Raw genomic sequence first — 20,671 nt, 5'->3', positions numbered from 1 at the left:
AAGTATGTCAGGAAATGCCAAATGACAAGACCTGCCAGCTACCAGCTTGAGAGAAGTCAGGGATCTGCAGGACGTCATTCCAGGCATGCTGGTGAAGAAAAAGATGCTTCACCCAGGAGTTAACCTGCTGTGTCTCTGCCCTTATTCTGCTGTCTGTGTCTGGAAAAGGCTTTATGTACAGGTTTGAGCCAGGGAGCAAGGAAAGCACCCAGCTTATTTTTGCAAGAAATTTTGGATTTTTTATTTCTACCTCCTTTGCCTCTCAAATTCCAATTTGTTCATTCACATTTGAGAATGGAGCAACTAGAAATAGCTTATTCTTGGGGCACCTGGGTGGCTCAGTTGGTTAAGCATCTGACTCTTGGTTTCGGCTCAGGTCATGATCTCATGGGTTCATGAGATAGAGCCCCGTGTCAGGCTCAGTGCTGACAGAGCCTGCTTGGGTTTCTCTCTCTCCCTCTCTCTCTGCCCCTCCCCCATTTACACACACACACACACACACTCACTCACTCTCCCTCTCTCTCTCTCTCTCTCTCAAAATAAACTTTAAAAAATTATATATATATAAAAAGAAATAGCTTATTTTTTTACTGAAATCTCATCAGAGAGACTGGAAAACTCAAACTCCCAGAGCTAAGGGAGGCAATGGCAAGAAGGCCAAGAGTAAATGGAGGAAAGAGAAAAAAGCACCAAAATAAGATAACATTACAACCAAACCATCCAAAGGAAAACAGTGTAGATTCATCCACAATTTACAGATTGCTAAGGGGTAGAAATGTTTAAAGCACTTAATATGTTTCTATATTACCACAGTATCTTAGCCATTTATTGAACACCTTCTGCATATATTACACTCATCTTCTATGTCATTACCCACCTCTCAGTACATTCTAGTAACACTCTCTTTCTATTCTTAGACCATTTGAAGCTCATTCTTGTCTCAAGACCTTTGTTCTTGCTATTTCCTATTTAGATCATGATTACCTCAACTTGTTCCATGCCTGTCTCCTCATCCTTCATTTCTTAACTCAACGGTCTTTCCTGACCATCCTATTTAATGCAGCCCACCCTGCCTCTCAGCTATTCTTTATCTCATTATCCTATTTATAACTTTATATCACTTGTTCCTATCAAGAATTATTTATTATATTTATTTTTCTTATTTATCATCCATCTCCCCCCACCCCCACAAAAAAATCCATGTTATTTTCATTATTATATCTCCAGCACCTATAGTCCTAGCCAGACACATGTTATATACTCTATAATGTTTTCTTTAAATACTACATTCCACACATTATGCTAAACTAAATATATATAAAATATATATAAACCATATATATACTATATATATAAACCATATATATACTATATGTATATATAAACCATATATATACATATATATAAACATATATATACACACATATATATATAAACACACACATATATATGTGTGTGTGTTTATATATATATGTGTGTATATATATGTTTATATATATGGTTTATATATACATATATATATATTTACATATATATATGTGTGTGTTTATATATATATGTGTATATATATATGTTTATATATGTGTATATATATATATAGATATATATATAGATATATATATGACTGTTTACTCTTTACAACCATGAGAGGTACTCTATACCTTTTCAAGATAAAGACATGGAAAGAGTTGAGTAACTTGCCCAGTGTCACATGGTAAGCAAAAGTGAAAGCTCATGGATTCAAGTATACATTTATAATCCTAAAACCCTTCCTCCTAGACACTATTCCATACCGCCTCCCTGAAATAATGCAAGGTGATTTCAAGAGGGACTGAATATGGGAAGTCGTAAAATGTGGTTCTTGCATGTGAAAGCCATGTGGAACTGGTTGGGGAAATAGGACTTTTATATAAAGAGACCAGAAACAGCTGTTTTCATGATAGCCCCTATCTTAACAGTGAGAAAAGGAACCCAAAATAAAGAGAGGGAGATACAGCACACTACTCTGTGGCCCATATTCCAAGGCTCAGTACCTGTGATGTCTCTGCCTTCTTGAAGAGCCTGCTATTCATTCTACCCCTACCAATAGGATCATTCACAATATTGAATTGCTTCAGGTATTCAGAATGGCCTGTATCCAAATCCTTTGGATAACTAAAGCTGAAGGTGCTAAGCATCTACAATTTTTAATTTTTATTCTTAAAATCTTGGGAAATGGATTATATATGTTACAACCTTATTAAACGCTTTTTGCCTTTTTCCAAGTTGGTGCTTAAGGATCAGTTGCCTCTGAATTACAAAGACTTTGTTTTAATATAGACTTCTGAACCTATCCTCAGATTATTTTATTCACAGGGTCTGGGAGGGCCAAGGAACATATTATCAGGCTTTCCAGATGATCCTGATGCCCAGCCATGTTTGAAATCAGTGAATAATGAATATAAGTTAACCTTTATTTGATGACTCTGGGTGTTTTTATTTGTGCCTACGTTAAATTACAAGTTCACTGCAGCCATAGCTAATGCAAGTGATGGTCACTTCCCTGGGTGTCAATTTCCTCACTTGTAAAAGTAACTATAAATTGGGTTATATTATCTCTAAAATCTTTTTTACTTCTAAAATTCTAATTCTTCAAAAAGAAACTTTGTCAGGACACCGACTAAAATTTGCTTCTTTAAAGAATGACCCCACCACCCCCCACACACGTTTTCTTTTCAAAATGCATCCTTTATGGATAAACCTTAGATATAAAACACTTAACCATGAGAATAATAAAGCCGTATTAGTAACAAATTCTACAAATAATTTGCCAAGTTGTTCTTTTTGAACCCTGATGATGTAAAAATGTAAATTAATATTACATTGATGAAAATTTTCCAGTCCTCACTCATATCAGGTTCTATATATGAAATGATCTTATGTTCCAAACAAGTAAGAAAATGAATAAATAATAGAAATGTGATCTGTCAGACTCATTCACGAACACATACACATACATATACATACAGAAGCCTTGAAATAAATAGCCCTAGAAGAGCATATTTATATGAGTTCTCTCTACACCAGCAGCTTTCAAACATAAGCATTTTGCCCCCAAGGAGATATTTGGCAATGTTTGTACACATTTTTGATGTCTAGGAGGTCCACGAGGTTGCTACTAGCATCTAGTAAGTAGAGGCCGGAGGTGCTACTGCACGTCTTAAGACAAACAAGACAGCCCTCACAACAAAAGATGATCTGGCCCAAAATGTCAATAAAGCCTAGTATGAGAAACCCTGCTCTGTGCGGTGGTATGAGGCATCAAATAAGGGAAATCCAAACTCTTCATTCAGGCAGCTGACTAGAAAAAAAAAGAGGAAAAAGAAAAAAACACTTAACTCCACAATTCCATTTAAATCTCACCAGCCGAAACTAGTTATGTGGCTACACCATGAAGTTTTTATTTACACCGTAAAACCTCTAAGCCCTTTAAAAAAGAAAGATCTATTTCCTCCTGTTTTTGGTCCATAAGTGGTCTTTTTTAAAAAAGCCTATTTATTTTTAGAGAGAGGGAGAAAGAGAATCCCAAGCAGACCCCCCACTGTCAGAGCAAAGCCTGAGATCCCAAGCAGGCGCTGCACTGTGAAAGCAAACTGTGAGATCATGACCTGAGCTGAAATCAAGAGTCAGTTGTTTAACTGATTGAGCCACCCAGGCACCCCTACAAGTGGTCTTTTATTCTCACTGTCCTAGGCATTTTCCCACAGTGTGAGTGAAATCCTTCACCAGATGGTGTGGGAAAGATTTTGATAATCCTTTGATAATCTAATCTGAAAACAAAAGTTTCTGCCACTTCTGGCCCAATGTTTTGTATATTTCACATACATTAAAAGGACTGTGGGGGTATCTGTCTGCCTCAGCCAGTAGAGCATGTAACTCTTAATCTCACACATGTGAGTTCAAGCCCCATATTGGGTGTAGGGATTAATTAGAAATAAAATCTTTATATTTGCAAATGGCATATCTGATAAAGGGTCAGTATCCAAAAATCTATAAAGAACTCATCAAACTCAACACCTAAAAAACAAATAATCCATTTAAGAAATGAGCAGAAGACATGAATAGACATTTTTCCAAAGAAGACATACAGTTGCCTAACAGACACATGAAAAGATGCTCAGCATCACTCATCTTCAGGAAAATATAAATCAAAACCACGATGAGATACCACCTCACACCTGTCAGAATGGTTAAAATTAATAACACAAGGAACAACAGGGTTGGTGAAGATGAAGAGAGAGGGGAACCCTCTTGCACTGTTGGTGGGAATGCAAGCTGGAAAACAGTATGGAGGTTAAAAATAGAACTACCCTATGATCCAGCAATTGCACTCCTAGGTATTTACCCAAAGAATACAAAAATACAAATTTGAAGGGGTACATGCATCCTGATGTTTATAGTAGTAGTATCAATAATAGCCAAACTATGGAAAGAGCTCAAATGTCCATCAACCAATGAATGGGTAAAGAAGATGTGGTATATATATACAACAGAATATTACTCAACCATCAAAAAGAATCAAAAATTTTCCATTTGCAATGACGTGGGTGGAGCTAGAATATACTATGTTAAATGAAATAAGTCAGAGAAAGACAAATACCATATGATTTTACTCATATGTAGAATTTAAGAAACAAAACAGATGACCATGTGGGAAAGGAGGAAGAAAAAAGAGAGAGGGAAACAAACCATAAAAGACTCTGAAAGATAGAGAACAAACTGAGGGTTGATGGAAGGATGTGGGTGGAGGATTGACTAGATGGGTGATGAGTACTAAGGAGAGTACTTGCGATGAGCACTGGATGTTGTATGGAAGTGATAAATCACTGAATTCTACTCCTGAAACCAATATTGCACTGTATGTTAACTAACTGCAATTTGAATAAAAATTTGAAAAGCAAAAAAAAAAAAAAAATCTTTAAAAAAAGAGAAAAAAGAGGGGAGCCTGGGTGGCTCAGTTGGTTGATCATATGACTTCAGCTCAGGTCATGATCTCCCAGTTCATGAGTTCGAGCCCCATGGCAGGCATATATTCATCAAATATAAGATACCATTAATTGAAATATGCAGCATTGTGTACCATTAAAAGGAAATGTATGCCAATTGAAAATGACATGCTCTCAATCATAAGACAGATCTCAGTTAAAAGACATCAAAATCAGGACGAAATACATCTTAAAATTGATAAAACATATTATTCTATACCGAATTACCTTTTATTCTTTCTCAGATAAAAGCTATGTGTCATATTACTCTATAAAAGTTCTTCCATAGTAATGTAAAAAGGCATACCCATGGGACAAAACACATAAGTGGAGAGAAAGCTAGGTTAAAGAAATAAACCAAAATCTTATGTAATTCTAAGTTTCCTTTTAAGTTATAGATGCACTGGGTACTTTTGCTAACTGGACAGATATTTTTTAATTCTACATTGTCTTGTTGTAGTTACAGTTTTTAACTGGGAAAGTTAGAACAGATATTATATGTATTTAAATTAATTAGAAGTAATTGTTAACCATGTACGAGAGAGAGAGAGAGAGCAAGAGAGACAGACTTCCTTCTTTGACAAAAAGGTAGGTAACAAGATTTTTGTTTGGGAAAAATGATCTTGGGGTCAGATCACTTAAACGAATTTTGTGTTTCCTATAAATCCTACCTAGATGAAACTAGATGTATCCTGCAATTGCTTTGAGACACTATAATATGCTTTGATACAAAAAAGAAAGTCATGGCTCCTATACTAAGTTTGGTATTGTAGAAAACTGAGGTCTTTTAACTGAAGAAGTATTTCATAAAACAACCTATCCACCCAAATATTTTTATGTTTTCTTCCCTGAAGTAAGAAAGACTTGTGGGATGAGTAAATGCCCAGATAAAGTAGAAGTTGCACATAGAATTTTTTTTTTTACTAACAGCTGAGAAGCAAATAAGGCTGACAGACCAGGAGAACAAGCTGCCCTCACCCCCCACTCCCTGGTACATATGCCAAAGCTGTGGACAAGAGCCTAATAACATTGTCGGCTGCAAACACTCTGAGCATAGCCCCGGTACCAGTGTGCTGCCTATTTGTGCATAGTGGCCATCAAGCTGCCAAAGTTATCAAAATCCCAGTGTACTATTTTAGTAAGTCTGCTAAAATAACCCTGTAAATACCAGTCCAGAACTGAAGGGAGAAAACAAACAAGGCACTAATGCTTCTGTACCAACCAAGTGCAAACTAACGTCAACAGCATACTTCTCGGCATCCCAGTATGTTACAATATAATCATAAAACACAGTGCAGGTTGGAAAAAGGTAGCCATAAAACCCTGAACAATGAACACCAAACTGCTGCCTTTCTTAAATTGAAAGTAAAATTTGACTTATCTCGCAGTTGAGGCTATAAAATCAGCTAGGGAGGGCATCAGTTCCCTCTCCAGAGGGCAGGCATATACTCTTGTTATTTATTTAGCAGTCTCAGAAATCCCATTTCTGCTTCCAAATGCGTGTTCTAGAAAATGGCAAGTAATACTGTGTCACTGCTGCACCACAATAAATAGCCCTTTTCTTTACATTTTAAAGCCAACTACAGAAGTAAATTGAAAATGAGTTGTTATTAAGAGTGGGTAGGTAAGGAGCTTCAACCTAAACATTAGTTATCTTGAGGGAAGTTACACAGGCATACTGATGCCCTTGATTTAGAAATTTGCAAAATAGGAGCGCCTGGGTGGCTCAGTCAGTTAAGCCTCTGGCTTCAGCTCAGGTCATAATCTCACGGTCCATGAGTTCAAGCCCCACATCAGGCTCTGTGCTGACAGCTCAGAGCCTGGAGCCTGCTTTGGATTCTGTGTGTGTGTGTCTCTCTCTCCGCCCCTCCCCTGCTCATGCTCTGTCTCTCTCTGTCTCAAAAATACATAAACATTAAAAAAATTGCAAAATAGCTTCATGTTGACTTTAAGTATATTCAGGGGGTCTTTCAAGATCTGGAAATTCAGGGGGCGCCTGGGTGGCTCAGTAGGTTGAGTGTCCAACTTTGGCTCAGGTCATGATCTCACGGTTCGTGAGTTTGAGCCCCGCATCAGGCTCTGTGCTGACAGCTCAGAGCCTGGAGCCTGCTTCCAATTTTGTGCCTCCCTCTCTCCTGGCCCCTCCACTGCTCGTGCTCTGTCTGTCTCTCTTTCTCAAAAGTAAATAAACATTCAAAAAAAGATCTGGAAGCTCAGATCATGCTTCTTATTTTGAAACAGTATTCAAAAGAAAGAAAGAAAGAAAGAAAGAAAGAAAGAAAGAAAGAAAGAAAGAAAGAAAGCTCTCATTTCCATTAGTATATATATTTAGCTCAGTATACATCAAGAGGGCTCTCTCTAATAAATAAATGACTATGATAAAAACTACATTGAACATATATGAACATGATCTTCATTTAAATGAAAATGGATTAACTGTTTTCAGCATTCTAATCAAATAAAACTTCAAAAGTTAAAGTAACATGTTTAATTATGTACATAATCATAGACTTTCAGGGTTATAAGGAGTCCTACATGTCACCTAGACCAACCCCCTCAATTTATAGATGAAGAAACTGAAAATTAGAAAGGCAACTACTGCCCATGGTAACACCATGAGTCAAACACCACCCAGTCAAACACCACCCAGAGGATGCCACTATCTTCTGTCTCCAAGGCCCATATTTCTACCCTGATCCACTGTCATTACAAGTGTTCACAATAATGAGGGATGAAACTAAGCCATCATATAAATTATAAACTATTAACCACATGACTTTTAAAACTAAGAAAGTTTATCTCTGAGGGAAGTACTTGGGAAGCCAGAAGTTACATTACAAAATATTTACTGAACTTCCTGTACGATCACAATTCTTCACTTAGTCACTACAGAATCCCAAAGGAGATGTACTTTACTATTCACAGCTTACAGATGAAATAATTGAGACTGAAAAACCTCAATGGCAGAAGTTCATCTAAAAACTCTTTGATATATAACCCAGGTAGGCATCTCTGCTGTCTACAGGCAACCTCTTTTCACCACTATCATTACCCACAAGAGGGATGTAAGATATGTCTAGCTTGGAGCAAGATGGTCATTTCTTTAATACTGTGAATTTCCCTCTCTAGTTGAATGCAGAGATCTGTACCAGAATCACTGATGGAGGTATATGCGTATAGGATGTAAAGGAAAGAGTGAAGTGGTCCCTCAGGAGTCAGCAAATCAGTGACATCAATGTTTGCTGCGTTAGTTTATAAAAAGGGGGTTCCACACTATTGTGATCTTTCTTTCATTGCCCTATTGCTCTTTTTTTAATCAACATCAAGTCTGACATTCACATGGTTTCCTCTTCCTCTGCATGTTACTTCCCCAGCAATATCATTTCCACAAGGTACCGCACTTATGTGTATTATTCCTGTTTCCAGAGCCTACTTGTTGACCATTTGGATAGACCAATTAAGAATACATAGAAAACAGAGTTATAAAGATATTTGGATAGCATAAACTCCATTCCCACATTTTAATTATGAAGAAGCTGATCTCCAGACAGGTAATACAGCCAGTCAGAGACAAAACTGGGACTTGAGGCAAAGTTCTGTCAAGTCTAATACTCTTCTTACTATACGACATACTTGGTTGTGTGGTTGGCCTAAAAGTAATAAGTGTGTTTGACTTATTTGGGCCAAATATATTATTTCAAGTCATTACTATGTTATATTTTTAAGTAACAAGGTGAAAATAAAGTTGTTAAACAAGAGATAACAGTATAGGGTGGCGGAAAGACTGTATGAGCTTCATAGCTAGATAGACCTAAACTTGATTTGGGCTCCCTAATTTACTAGCTGTGTTCCCTTGGGCAGGTTGCTCAACTTTCCTGAAGTTGTCACTACCTGAAAATACAATTACATGCAATGGTATATATAAAGCATCTGATATATAGTAGGTGCTAAATATATATTTGTTCCCACAAATTCTAACCTACCACAAAAGAGCTGTGCCACTCTAGCAAGTTCCTTTAGCCCTTTTTTGGGTCTTGTTGCCTCCATTGCAAATTGAGAAGATGAAAGAAACCAAGTGAATTCCTAAGTCTCTTTTAGCTCATCAAAAAATAATTAGTTCCCAAGGTTCCTTTACCTTAATATAAATTCAACACCTTATATCCATCCTAAGCACTGAACAGTACAAAGTACCACTAGGAAGATATCTATGATTTCAGCATAATGGGATCCAACTCCATAGCACTTCCAGTTCCTCAATGAAAAATTATTATGCAAAACCAAAGAGTTAACTTTAAGGAAAGCTCTACAAAGACATCACAAACCTAATGTAATAAATATAAACAACTGAGGATATATATTAAATTATTACTCTCTCTTTTGCTGAGATGGAATATGAGAACTAAAATGTTTACACTATAGAACAAAAGACCCAAGAGACATTTGGTTAAAGCAACTAATGCCATTTTTTGAAAAAAAAAGAAATGAGCAATAAATTTCTCTTCCCATGTGAGTCTTAAGCCAGGCTTTTAAACTTAAGACACTTGTGTCATTCTGAAGCAGAGGGGAATAAAATTTACTCGGAGAGGTATTTTACAATGATAAACATTAATATAAGAAGGTGGTTAACCATGTTCTCACATTACTTTTGAATTTCATGTTTGGGATTTAATCCTCTAAAAATAAAATGTTTAAACGTTTGACTATTACATGCAAGATCTGAGAAAATACTAACTTATCTTAAATGGAAATTTTAACCACATTTTTCTTCCTTTCCTCTTCCATAAGAAAATTTTTATCAATGGATTTTCCATTACAGATAAGGCTTTTGGCAAATAACATTGTGGACGTTCAAAATACATTTTAAATCATGTGTAGAGCTCTTAATCATGGCTTTCCAAAAATTTATTTGAGGTTTACCCTGTAAACATGTCTGTACAATATTATTCACCTGTATTACAGAATGTAGAATGCATATTGTATATCGTAAAACACCACCACCAAAAAAAAAAAAAAAAAAAACAAAACACTTTGCCTTTTAGAAAGAGACAGAAAAGGTCCATTTAAATAGTATCTCAAATGTGTGAAATGAACACTATATTTTTTTAAATCAACAGCTGTGTTCTATGAGCCAATTTTTTTTGTCCTAAAACATGATGAAGAGTAAACTATGTCCCCCAGCATGCATTGTATGCAGGGGTTAAGAGAGCCACAGAAATATGATTTAGGTACATAAATATCAAGTATAGTGTAAACCAGAGGCAGAAGACCTGGATCCTGGTTCTGTCATTACTATATTGATTTGTGATTTTTGGACAAGTCACTTCACCTTTTTAGTGCTATTTATCTATGAGACAACAGGAGGACCCATCTGATCTTCAGAAGATTTCTTCTAGTTCCTATAATTAACATCTTGTGCATTTAAGGGGTGCAAGACACCGAGCAAAGGCACTTCAGGAGTGCACTTATTCTGCTCTTCACACATGCTGCCAGGATGAACCAGCTTCGTAGAGAGCCAAATACTAAATGGCCTGGCTTTGTGCCTTGGCTAAAGAATACCATTGATGACTGTGAAAGCACTTAAAGAAACTTAGCCAGAGGAAACAATTTTCTGAATGTAGTCCAAAAAAATAGGTAGGGGGTGTGTGAGCCCTCACAATCTCAGACCCTTTGTGTTCTCAGCTTTTCATCTTAGCTGGCAGAAGGCACTGAGTTTATTTAGGTGACTCATGCTTTCTGAGCCTTAAGAGAAATGATTCTGAAAATGAATGGCTCTCCCCCTAGACCCACATCTGACCTTTGAAAATACATATATTTTTGTGTAGCAGCTCTATTATATGCAGCATTCTTAGAACACCTTCATAAAACAGAGTTTAACATAGTGGTTAAAAGTATGAAAAGGGCTCAGATCCTAGCTCTACTACTTACCTGCTGTGGGATCTCAGGAAAAAAGCTTAACCTCTCCCGCTTCAGGTTATTTTTTCTGTAAAATAAAACTAAATGAACTAAAAACTAAAAAAAATATAAAACCTAACTCATAGGGTCATGAAAATTAATCAAGATAATGCATGTGAAGCAGTTACCACAGAATCTGACAGAAAGTAAATGTTATAGATAGGTAAATAGATGATGATGATAGATGATAGGTAGGTAGATAGATAGATAGATAGATAGGTAGATAGATAGATAGATAGAAAATCTGACAGAAAGTAAACATTACAGATAGGTAAATAGATGATGATAGATAAGAAAGAAAGAAAGAAAGAAAGAAAGAAAGAAAGAAAGAAAGAAAAGAAAGATCGATCCTGAGAACTGGGACTCCCTAAAAAGACTTATCTGAAGGCCACAAACAATTTTCTGGCAGTGAATGGCATCTGCTGATCTTTCCTCTTCTAGCAAACATTATGGCAAAGACTCAAAGCTGTGCTCAGCTCTTACTAATAGGATCCTGCGGAAATCAGGAGGAAATAAGACTATCCTGAAAGTAGGAAAGAGTTACTCTGGCTTAAGACAAGATCTTTAAGAGAGACAGAAACACATGCATGTGCGTGTACCCACACACACACCCACACCACACACACACTCACACACACACACACACACACACACACATTTAATGTAGTCACACGGCGGGTGGGGGGGGGTTGCTATCTGTATATATATTCTCAAGTATTGCTGCACCAAAAGCTACAGAATTTTATAACTGGATGGCTCCCTGGAGACCATCTACTTCAACTCCCTCATTTGGTAGTTAAGTAGCTGAGGCCCAGAGAGGTTAAACAACTCACTGGGGTTCATTCAGCAGGACATGACACTGCCAAGACAAGCTTTCTGATTTCCCCTTTTGCCCACGCAGTACTCAGCCTGGTATCTTTCTCCAGGTCAGCATCCTGTCCTTGTTGTGCCAAACAGAGCATCAAGGCACTCGCACACAGAGGTTTCTCACTTTTGCCTAAGTTCCTAAAAAATACAGAAGCAACCTCAATGCCCAAGACCTTCTTGCCAGAACCTCCCATCATGGAAATCAGGGAGGACCCCAGTCAATCTGTGGCTCTCTCCAAGGCTCTCTTTGGAATTTTTACTCTTCCCTTTCTGTTCCTTCCTCACATTGATCCTTAAGTGCTAGTTCTTAGAAGTTCCTCAGCAGAAAGGTCAGGTACTTCCCAGGGCAGAAGTTACCCCTGCTATTTTGCAAATTCTCATCTCCCCACAAATGCTATACCTTTAGACAGGAAATACAGAAAAACTGTTATTAAATTTCCTCCAAGTTCCCTGAGTGAATTCAGTCCGAACTAATCCCTTCCTCCCTAAGATAACTCAATCCAGTTCATTTATAAAGTGTATGAGTATGTGAAGGACTAGAGAACCCTCAGGTATGCCTGACACAGAGAACAGGACAAAGAGGGGACCAAGGAAGGGAGACAAGGGGGAGGAGAGAGGTGGGTAGAAGGAGCACACTGATCAAACTGCAAAGTGGATCCTGGAGACAACTATGCTGCTGAGACTGACTCACTGCTGAAGGGATAAAACTGCAGAGGGGATATACTCTTTTAATCACGCTCTCTGGTAACTAACAGCAGACGGGTATCCTGAACCTCGCACAGAGAAAGCAGGCAGAGGCTACCCCTAAGTGGCAGAACCGGGGAACTCTGTCTTCCTCCTGTTCCCTTTTCTTCCTCATCCAATGCTGGCCACTCTGTGCCTCACGGGCACACCCGAGCTCTCCAGCTTCCCTCCGATCACCCCAGAAAGGGAAATACCCTCCCTGCTCTCCCGTGGGTTGAAATGAACCACAGGGCATCCGAGATTTCTCTCAACTCTGACAAATGCTCCCCAGTCCCCTGCCCCTTGCAGGGAAACTGATCTGAGAGAAGCTTTCACTGAACTGACAAACCTAGGGCGCTTCTTGTCCCTAAGCACAGGCGCCCGCGATAGGTGTCCCTCAGTCTGGGTCTCCGCTGGGAGGGGTGGGAGGCGTTAAGAGTCACAGCCAAGTGTTCCTTCCCCACATGAGACACCGGAAGGAAGACTTTGCTTTTGCTTTTTCCCCCCTCCCTACCTGAATTCCGGGACCAGGTTAGGCTGCAACCCGTAGAAAGCAGCGGAGAGAGTGACCAGCCACCCGGGTTTGTAACTCCCGTTCTCGCACTCCAGATAAGGTGGAGACCACTTGACATGGCTCTTGTCCCCGCCAAGCCCGTCCCTGCGCCGCCAGCTATGGCCCAGGCTCCGGGGCCCCTGATTGGAGCCGCGGCGGTGTAAGTGGGTCCTCCACTTGCGCCGCAGGCCGTGGAACCACTCGGTCTCCAGCGTGGCGTTGGCCAGGTGGTGTGCCGAGGAGGACAGGTCCTGGAGCAGGATGCGACTCTCTTCGCGGGTGGCCTGGAGGAAAACCTGCGGGGCCGGCGCGGACAGCGACTCGGTGCTGAAGGTGATGGCTGCCCGGGAAATGCTGGGCTCGCCCTCCAGGAGACTCCGCACCAGTGCCTGGTACCACTCCAGGTCGTCCTGCAAGTTCTCCTCCCGCGACTTATTGCTCTGCAGCATCATGTTGAGGAAGTTAGTGGCGTGTGTCAGCGTGTCCAGTGCCCCGTGCAAGGAGGGATGGGAGCTGGCTAGGGCTGACGACTTCCCCGGCAGGCCCGCCAACTCGTAGCGGCTGGAGCAGTTGGCTCGCTTCAGCTCGTGGGAGTCCCCGCTGTAGAGGTAAGAGGCCACGTCCATGGGCACCTCCTCGGCGAGTTTCTGCGCCAAGATGGTACCGTCGGTGGAGCGGCTCCAGGGAGCCGAGGAATCCGAGGCAGAGGCTCGAGCCGGCTGCTGGGCGTGCTGCTTCAGCCTCAGGGTTCTCTCCCTAGGGGGATCCAGCCGTCCCGGAGGGTCGCGGCTGGCGCTAGCAGTTCCCAATCCCAGATGAGCGAGCAGGAGGCAGAAGAGTAAGGGATAAGCCATGGTTCCAATCTGCTTCGCAGAGAGGAGAGGAGGTAACGGGAGGAGACACTTTTTAAATTTTGGTCGTCAATTTATCAACAGTAAGACTTTTCCTAGGAGTCGTCCCCCTTCTCCAGGTGGCCGAAAAGGACTTTAAAATAAGAATGTTTTGGAATTGTCCCGGCTGGCTAAGCTACCGTCACAGGAAATCAAATCACCTGTGGCAACGCTGGCTGCACCCGCTCCATAATGGGTCGGCTCGGGATTACGCACCTCACAGCCTTGAGCAGAACAGGTTACATCCCCTCTCTCTCCCGGCGGCTATAGTTAGCCTGCTTACGTCTTTCTGCTCAGCAGCTTCCACTGTCGCTCTCATTGAGGTGTGTTCAAGAGCTGCTGCTGCTGCTGCTGCTGCTGCTGCTGCTGGCGCGGCGGCCGCCAAAGACGCTGCTCCATCATCTCACCCGTGGCAGGTCGTTCCCGCCTCCCGGCTCTGGCTCCTCCTCGTTCGCTTCGCCGCGAGGCGCGGAGTGCGCGCACACAGACCCGCACCGCCAGCGCAGGACCGAGTCCCGAAGAGCAAAGATTTCTTTCAGGACGTTAGTCTCTGTGGAGTTTATAGGACCAGGCAGCTGGTTAACTGGAGCCCTTAGGTTTGGCCACAAACCACACTCCTGTCTCCCCTGCTCTGGAGAAAAGCCGGTTTAAAGAGGCAGCTTGGCCTCAACCAAACCCTTGAAGGGCGGCTTCAAGCCGTCTTGTTCTCTGTTTGGTCGACTCCTGTGTCAATCAGCCGACTGCCATTTGTTGGGCTGGGGCGGGAGCTGTCCAGTGCTGAACCCGAGGCGGCTCAGAGGAGGCGCAGGAGGAGGCGGTGGCTCGGGATGCAGCAGCACCGAGTCCTTTCACCCACTCGCGTTCCCTGATGACTCGGAAACCCGAGGGGGTGGGGGTGGGGTGGGCGGGAATGAAGAGAGAAGCGGAGCGTTTGTGGCTCAGAGCGAAGGAAACTTGGACGTACTGAGGAGGAAGGTGTTGGCGTCTTGCTGCTTAGTTAAATCAGCCTTTTCTTTTGCCTGGAAAAGAGGGAGAGAGCAGTTTTCATTTTTGACTTAAATCGAAGGGGAAGGACGTAGGATGGAGACGTGTCCTCCTGAGCATCTGCTCGTTTTGGGCAAATTATCAAATCCTCCTCCTTATTGTCGGCTAAAGAAATTATTAAAACCTACTTGCGGAGGTCTTAGCAATGAGGGAGTAATGGAGACATCTACCGGCTGAGCTTTAAGAAAAAAAAAAAAAAAAAGCCGTATTTAAGGATCCTCTGCCTGAAAGGGGGCCAGGATGAAGGGGAGCCTGTGAAAGTGTATGCAAGTGAAAATGTGGAAGGGAGAGGTATGTACAAGGGGGTGAGACTCAGATTGTGAGAGAATGAGAATGAGGGAGTCAGTCTTGAATGAGAAGGGAAGTTGTTCTGACTGGGAGTTTCTAGAATTAATGGATCTAAGAACTAAGACATCCAGTGAACTATAGATTGGGATATCCCAGCAGAAGAAAGAAGACCCACAGAATAAAATATGTATAATAACATAAGCTGAATAATATGCCAAGCCCCCCCCCCCCAGTTATTGAGAAATCTCTTAACACAGTCTAATCATTTTATCTGAAACTTTAAAAATGTCTTCTGTTTGGGATGAGCACTGGGTGTTGTATGGAAACCAATTTGACAATAAATTTCATATATTAAAAAAATAAAAATAAATAAATAAAAATGTCTTCTGATAGTCTGAAAATGCTAATTAGTACTGAATACATAAGGCTGTGTGCACCTCCACTCTTCATTGGCACCTCTGTTTTCAAATTCCCCAAGACAAACACGAATAGAAAATCCCAAATTCACTTCACTTCCCAACCAACAAAATGTCACTGGTGGCATTCTGAGGTAGCACTGCTTAGATTTACTTTACCACTTCATTTCATTCTCCCTAGTGAGAAAATATCCAAGCAGTGAAATGTAAGTTCCAAAGAGAAAAAGGTTGTCTGTATTCGTCACTGTAGTATCTTGAACATCTAGAATACACAGAAATGCCTGGTACATAGTAGGCTCTCACTAAATATTTGCTAAATTAATGAAGAAACCAGAGGGTCATGATGATGAAGCTAATTACTTAAGAAGTAAAGTCTGCCCGATATGTCAGTGATGTAGACTTTTGGAATAAGACTTAGCAATGACTTTGCCAAATTACAGCACATGGTCTCCAAGTGAGTTTTTACGCATATGCAAAAAACTGTTACTGGATCTATACTTATTTACAAGTAAATTTCATGTTCACAGCCGACTTTTTATTTAAATTTTTCTTCGCAGTATATGCTCCTTTGCTAAATAAAGGTCATCTCAGTTGAATGCTCTACTATAGCATATGTGGCAATAATAACAGAAGGAATTTCTGTTTGTCTAATTTATCAGAATATACAATATGATTTTCTATCTATTTAACCAGCTAGGGACTGAAATGTAATTTCCTCACTAACCGATGTTTTTAGAAAACATACATAATTTGTTAACAGTTCATTAAAATTGCCCAGCATGGCGTTTAAAAAAGAAGTTAAAATTTTATTAGTAGGTCTTTCTATAAGTAATTCAATGACTGAACGTAACTAAAAGGTTTTGGTTCTGGTACTAGCATTCACCTAAGCAAGATTTATGGTCACTGGCAAGACCTTTAAAGTTCTGTGTCTTAGGACACAAATTGTATCTACGCTTCATGACTTAACACTGAGGGAGTACTAAATGGTATCTGAGCCACTCTCCAGAGGTACAGCCCTTCCCTAGCTTATGTCTGCCAGGAGCAGAGCAAACTATGAGAAGCCCTTGCAATTTTAGCATTCCCTTCAGTGGCTCATCTTCAGGCTATATTGCCAAATAACTGATGTGGACTAGTTGGGTTTAGAACAGCACTGTCAAAATAGAAATATAATGTGAGCCACAAATGTGATTCATATATGTAATCTTAAATGTTCCAGTAGCACATTTAAAAAGTAAAAAGAAAAAAAAAAGAAAAATAATTTTAATAATATATTCTATTTAGCCCAATATATACAAAATATTATTTCAATAAGCAAACAATATAACAATTATTAGCGAGATATTGTAAATTTTTTAAAAACAGCTTTTCAATGTTTTTATTGATTTTTGAGGGAGACAGAGAGAAACAGAGCCTGAGCAGGGGAAGGGCAGACAGAAAAGGAGACACAGAATCCAAAGCAGGTACCAAGCTCTGAGCTGTCAGCACAGAGCCCGACATGGGGCTCAAACTCACAAATCGTGAGATCATGACCTGAGTCGAAGTTGGACCCTTAACTGACTGAGCCACCCAGGCACCCCTACATTTTTATACTAAATATTCCAAATCCAGTGTATGTTTTACACTCACAACACATGGCATTTCATACTAACCATATTTCCAAAGTTCAATAACCACCTGTGACCAGAGGCTACCATAAAGTGCAAGCTCAAGAAGATAGGCATTGTGATCTTGAATGCTCTAGAAAGCCTAGTTCTAGGAGGCCTGGTCCGTTTCATAGGTCTAGATTTAAGGTAACTGAGTAGCAGACAACCCTTTGTCAATGTCATTGTCCATCGATGAAGGAAATAATCCAAAAGAAGTTTTTATAAAAGACCAAGATTTAACACATACTCATATGCCTCTAAACAGATTACAAAATTCCACACCAACTCACAAAGACATATCATTCACTCTATAAACGTTGATTGAACCTTTACTATGTATCAGGCATTAGGCTCGCTACTGGGGCAAAATAAACACATCTTCTGCACAAATGGACCCATGGACCTTACAGTCAAGTGGGTAGAGAGAGAGAAAATTAAAAAAACAAACAAATAAGTCTAAGAATTATATATAGCTATAACTGCCATGAAGAAATATACACTGAAGTGATAAAAACTGCAGGGTGTGGGGGTGGGAAGCTTCTATATAAAGAGATAAAGAAACAAGAGACTTCTGGGAGAAGGTAATACTTGAGCTGAGATCTCAAAAATGAGGAATCGGTGGTAGGTAGTTAGTGAATTAGCTAAAAATAAGAAAGAATCTTACCTCAGGTACAGGGTGTAATCTATGAGTACACTAAGACCAGCAATATTCTATCCTTAACAGGAAGGAGTACTGGAAGAAAATAACTACAATAACCTAACGTTCATATATGATATGAAAAGTATAAACAATTGAGACAAAAAAATCATTTTATAAAATATTCAGGTGATTATGGCATGAATAGCATTCCCCCGCACACACAAATTACATGATCATAATTTGTAGATATAGACAAATACCCCTGTAGGTCTCAAAAGTAAGAATGAAGTTGTTTAAATGCATATTGACACTGCACAGAAACTGGACTGTAATAGAATGGTGCATACAAGACGTGTAAGCCTTGTATGAAAAGGCCCAAAACTTTATCATCACGGTTGAAGAAGTCAATCTAATTGCTTTAGAACAGTGAAATTTGCTCTGATAAAAAAGCAATGTGCAATGGAGTTATGAGGTATTAGTTGTAATATGATTGATGTATCACTATTATAAAAAAGAAGATGTGATGTTTGCATATCTTTAAATGAAAGAAATTAAAGGAGGTCAAAACTGCTGAGACCAGATTTTATATGAGCAGTATAGGTAGAGTTATTTTAAAATTTTAAGTGCTGCTTTAAATCATTGAAATCAGCCAGTATTAGGACAGTGGAATATGGTGAATGGACACTGAATTGGCAGTTGGGAAACCAAAATCTACTCTTGGCTCTGCCATTGTCCAGTCACATGACTTTTGACAATTTCCTCAACCTCTCTGAACCCTTTTGCTTCATTTGTACCATAAAAGTGATGTATTAGATATATCCACAACTGGAACATTTGTGGCTGAATAACAGATAATGGTCTAGGTATATTTTCCAGGAACTCATCGTTCTTAATAGTTCCAGATTTACAAGGTAAATGTTATTTTTAGATGAAATAATGACGAATCTTAGTAAACAAAATGGCACAACCCCAGTCAAATTCCTGATAGAGCAAATGAAACAACAAAGGGACAGCACAGTTTGTTGATAGAACACAAAATCAGATACTCAGTTCTTATTCCTAATCTTCCTGAGATTCTGGATTTCCCTAAGCATATGCTATCCCTGTGCCTCATACGCCCACTTTCAATATGAAGATCATAGTATTTGTTACCCAAGAGCAGTAGTTTTGAAATTTCTGGATGTAGAAGTATCACTAGAGGATTCTGAATATCTCTGTGGGTCTGGGTAGAACTTGAGAATCTGCATTTTAATAAGCACCACACGTGACTTTGTTGCAAATGGTCCACAAAGAACATGCTGAGAAATACTGCCTTGAGCCATGAAAAGTAACTCTAAGACATTAGGAAAGAAGATGTCCTGGTAAACACAAAGCCTTGCTATAAATTATGAAGTGTAGCCTATGAATAACAATGAAAATAACACCTATAAAGAATAATCTTTCTGTTAACATCAATATCATCATTACTGTCATCTAAACATTTATACAGCTCCTACTGTAGCCAGGCATTGTCCTAAAGATTGTCCTAAAGATTGCTCCTTTAGTCTTCATTGCCGCACTGAGTTTGGTACTGTTACCATTTTACAGATGGGAAACAAACCAAGAAAAAAATGAATTGCCCTAAGAAATACAGCCATCTGGCCCCAGATATCATACTCTTAATCCCTATACCAGTGGTTCTCAAACATTGATATGCATTAGATCCACCTGGAGAACTTTTGTCAAAGCACAAATCCGTGGCCATACCCCATAAAATTGCTAATTCAGTAGGTCTAAAGTAGGACCTGAGAATTTGCATTCCCTGTGGTAGCTAACAAGTTCCCAGGTGATGCTGATACTGGTGAGGAACCACTCTTTGAGAACCACCGCTCTGTGTCATGCTTTTCATCATTATAATCTGTCACGTCTATATGCTTACACTCATTCCATATATTTCACATGGAAAAAGAAGAAAGTCAACATCAATGGCTGAAAAAAATGCCTGAAATCTGCTTGGGGAAAAAAAAAACCCTCTGGTTTTCTATTTCCAACTTAGAAAGTTTACCCAAGATGTTTATGTTTTTTACTTAGCAGTTTATTCTCGTCTGCCTCCAGTTTACCCTTAAAACTCTTACTCCTTGTCAGCATCATTTCTAAAAACACTCCTGCTCTTTCAAGAGCCATCTCCTCTGATTTTCACTATAAAGTTGTGACTTGGGCTGTTCTTGCCTTCCCAATAAAGGCCATCTTTTTTAAGTACTGCTAAATAGTATCATCTACAGAGTCACTTGGGCTTTGACTCAAACTGCTAGTTTTCACTAATGTCCCATTCCGCCCCCCCCCCAACACACACACACATACACAATGGTTCTGTAAACCTAAAGACACCTGAAGAACTTTCTGACCACAAAGGAAGAAAACACCAGGAATTGGCATTTATGTAGGAAAATCCTGAGTGTGCCAAGGCAAAGAATTTCCTTAAATGGCTTTCCATGTCCCTGACCTGACATTCAGCAGTGCTGGAAAGGACTAATGCAGCATTTCAAAAAAGCACACCAAATTATTGAAAGCCCAACCCTTTTTAATACAAGGACTGGCTCCCTTTCTCATTAAGAAATAAGAACAACCCAAGATTTTGAAATAAAATTTACT

At 39.8% G+C, this 20,671-nt stretch overlaps 1 protein-coding gene across 1 annotated transcript in view; it reads right to left on the bottom strand.

The window, feature by feature from the left end:
- The window catches only part of GPR158 (G protein-coupled receptor 158), a 420,275-nt gene extending 406,299 nt beyond the window's left edge, over nt 1–13,976 (bottom strand). The window contains exon 1 of the mRNA XM_042991251.1: nt 13,081–13,976. Within this exon, the coding sequence (XP_042847185.1) occupies nt 13,081–13,973 (893 nt within the window). The 5' untranslated portion in view covers nt 13,974–13,976. The remainder of the gene's footprint in view (nt 1–13,080) is intronic.
- Between the last annotated feature and the right edge of the window lie 6,695 nt (nt 13,977–20,671).

The sequence above is a fragment of the Panthera tigris genome, chromosome B4, assembly GCF_018350195.1.
Source record: "Panthera tigris isolate Pti1 chromosome B4, P.tigris_Pti1_mat1.1, whole genome shotgun sequence".
Lineage (NCBI taxonomy): Eukaryota > Metazoa > Chordata > Mammalia > Carnivora > Felidae > Panthera > Panthera tigris.
This window is presented reverse-complemented; position numbering and strand designations above follow the sequence as displayed.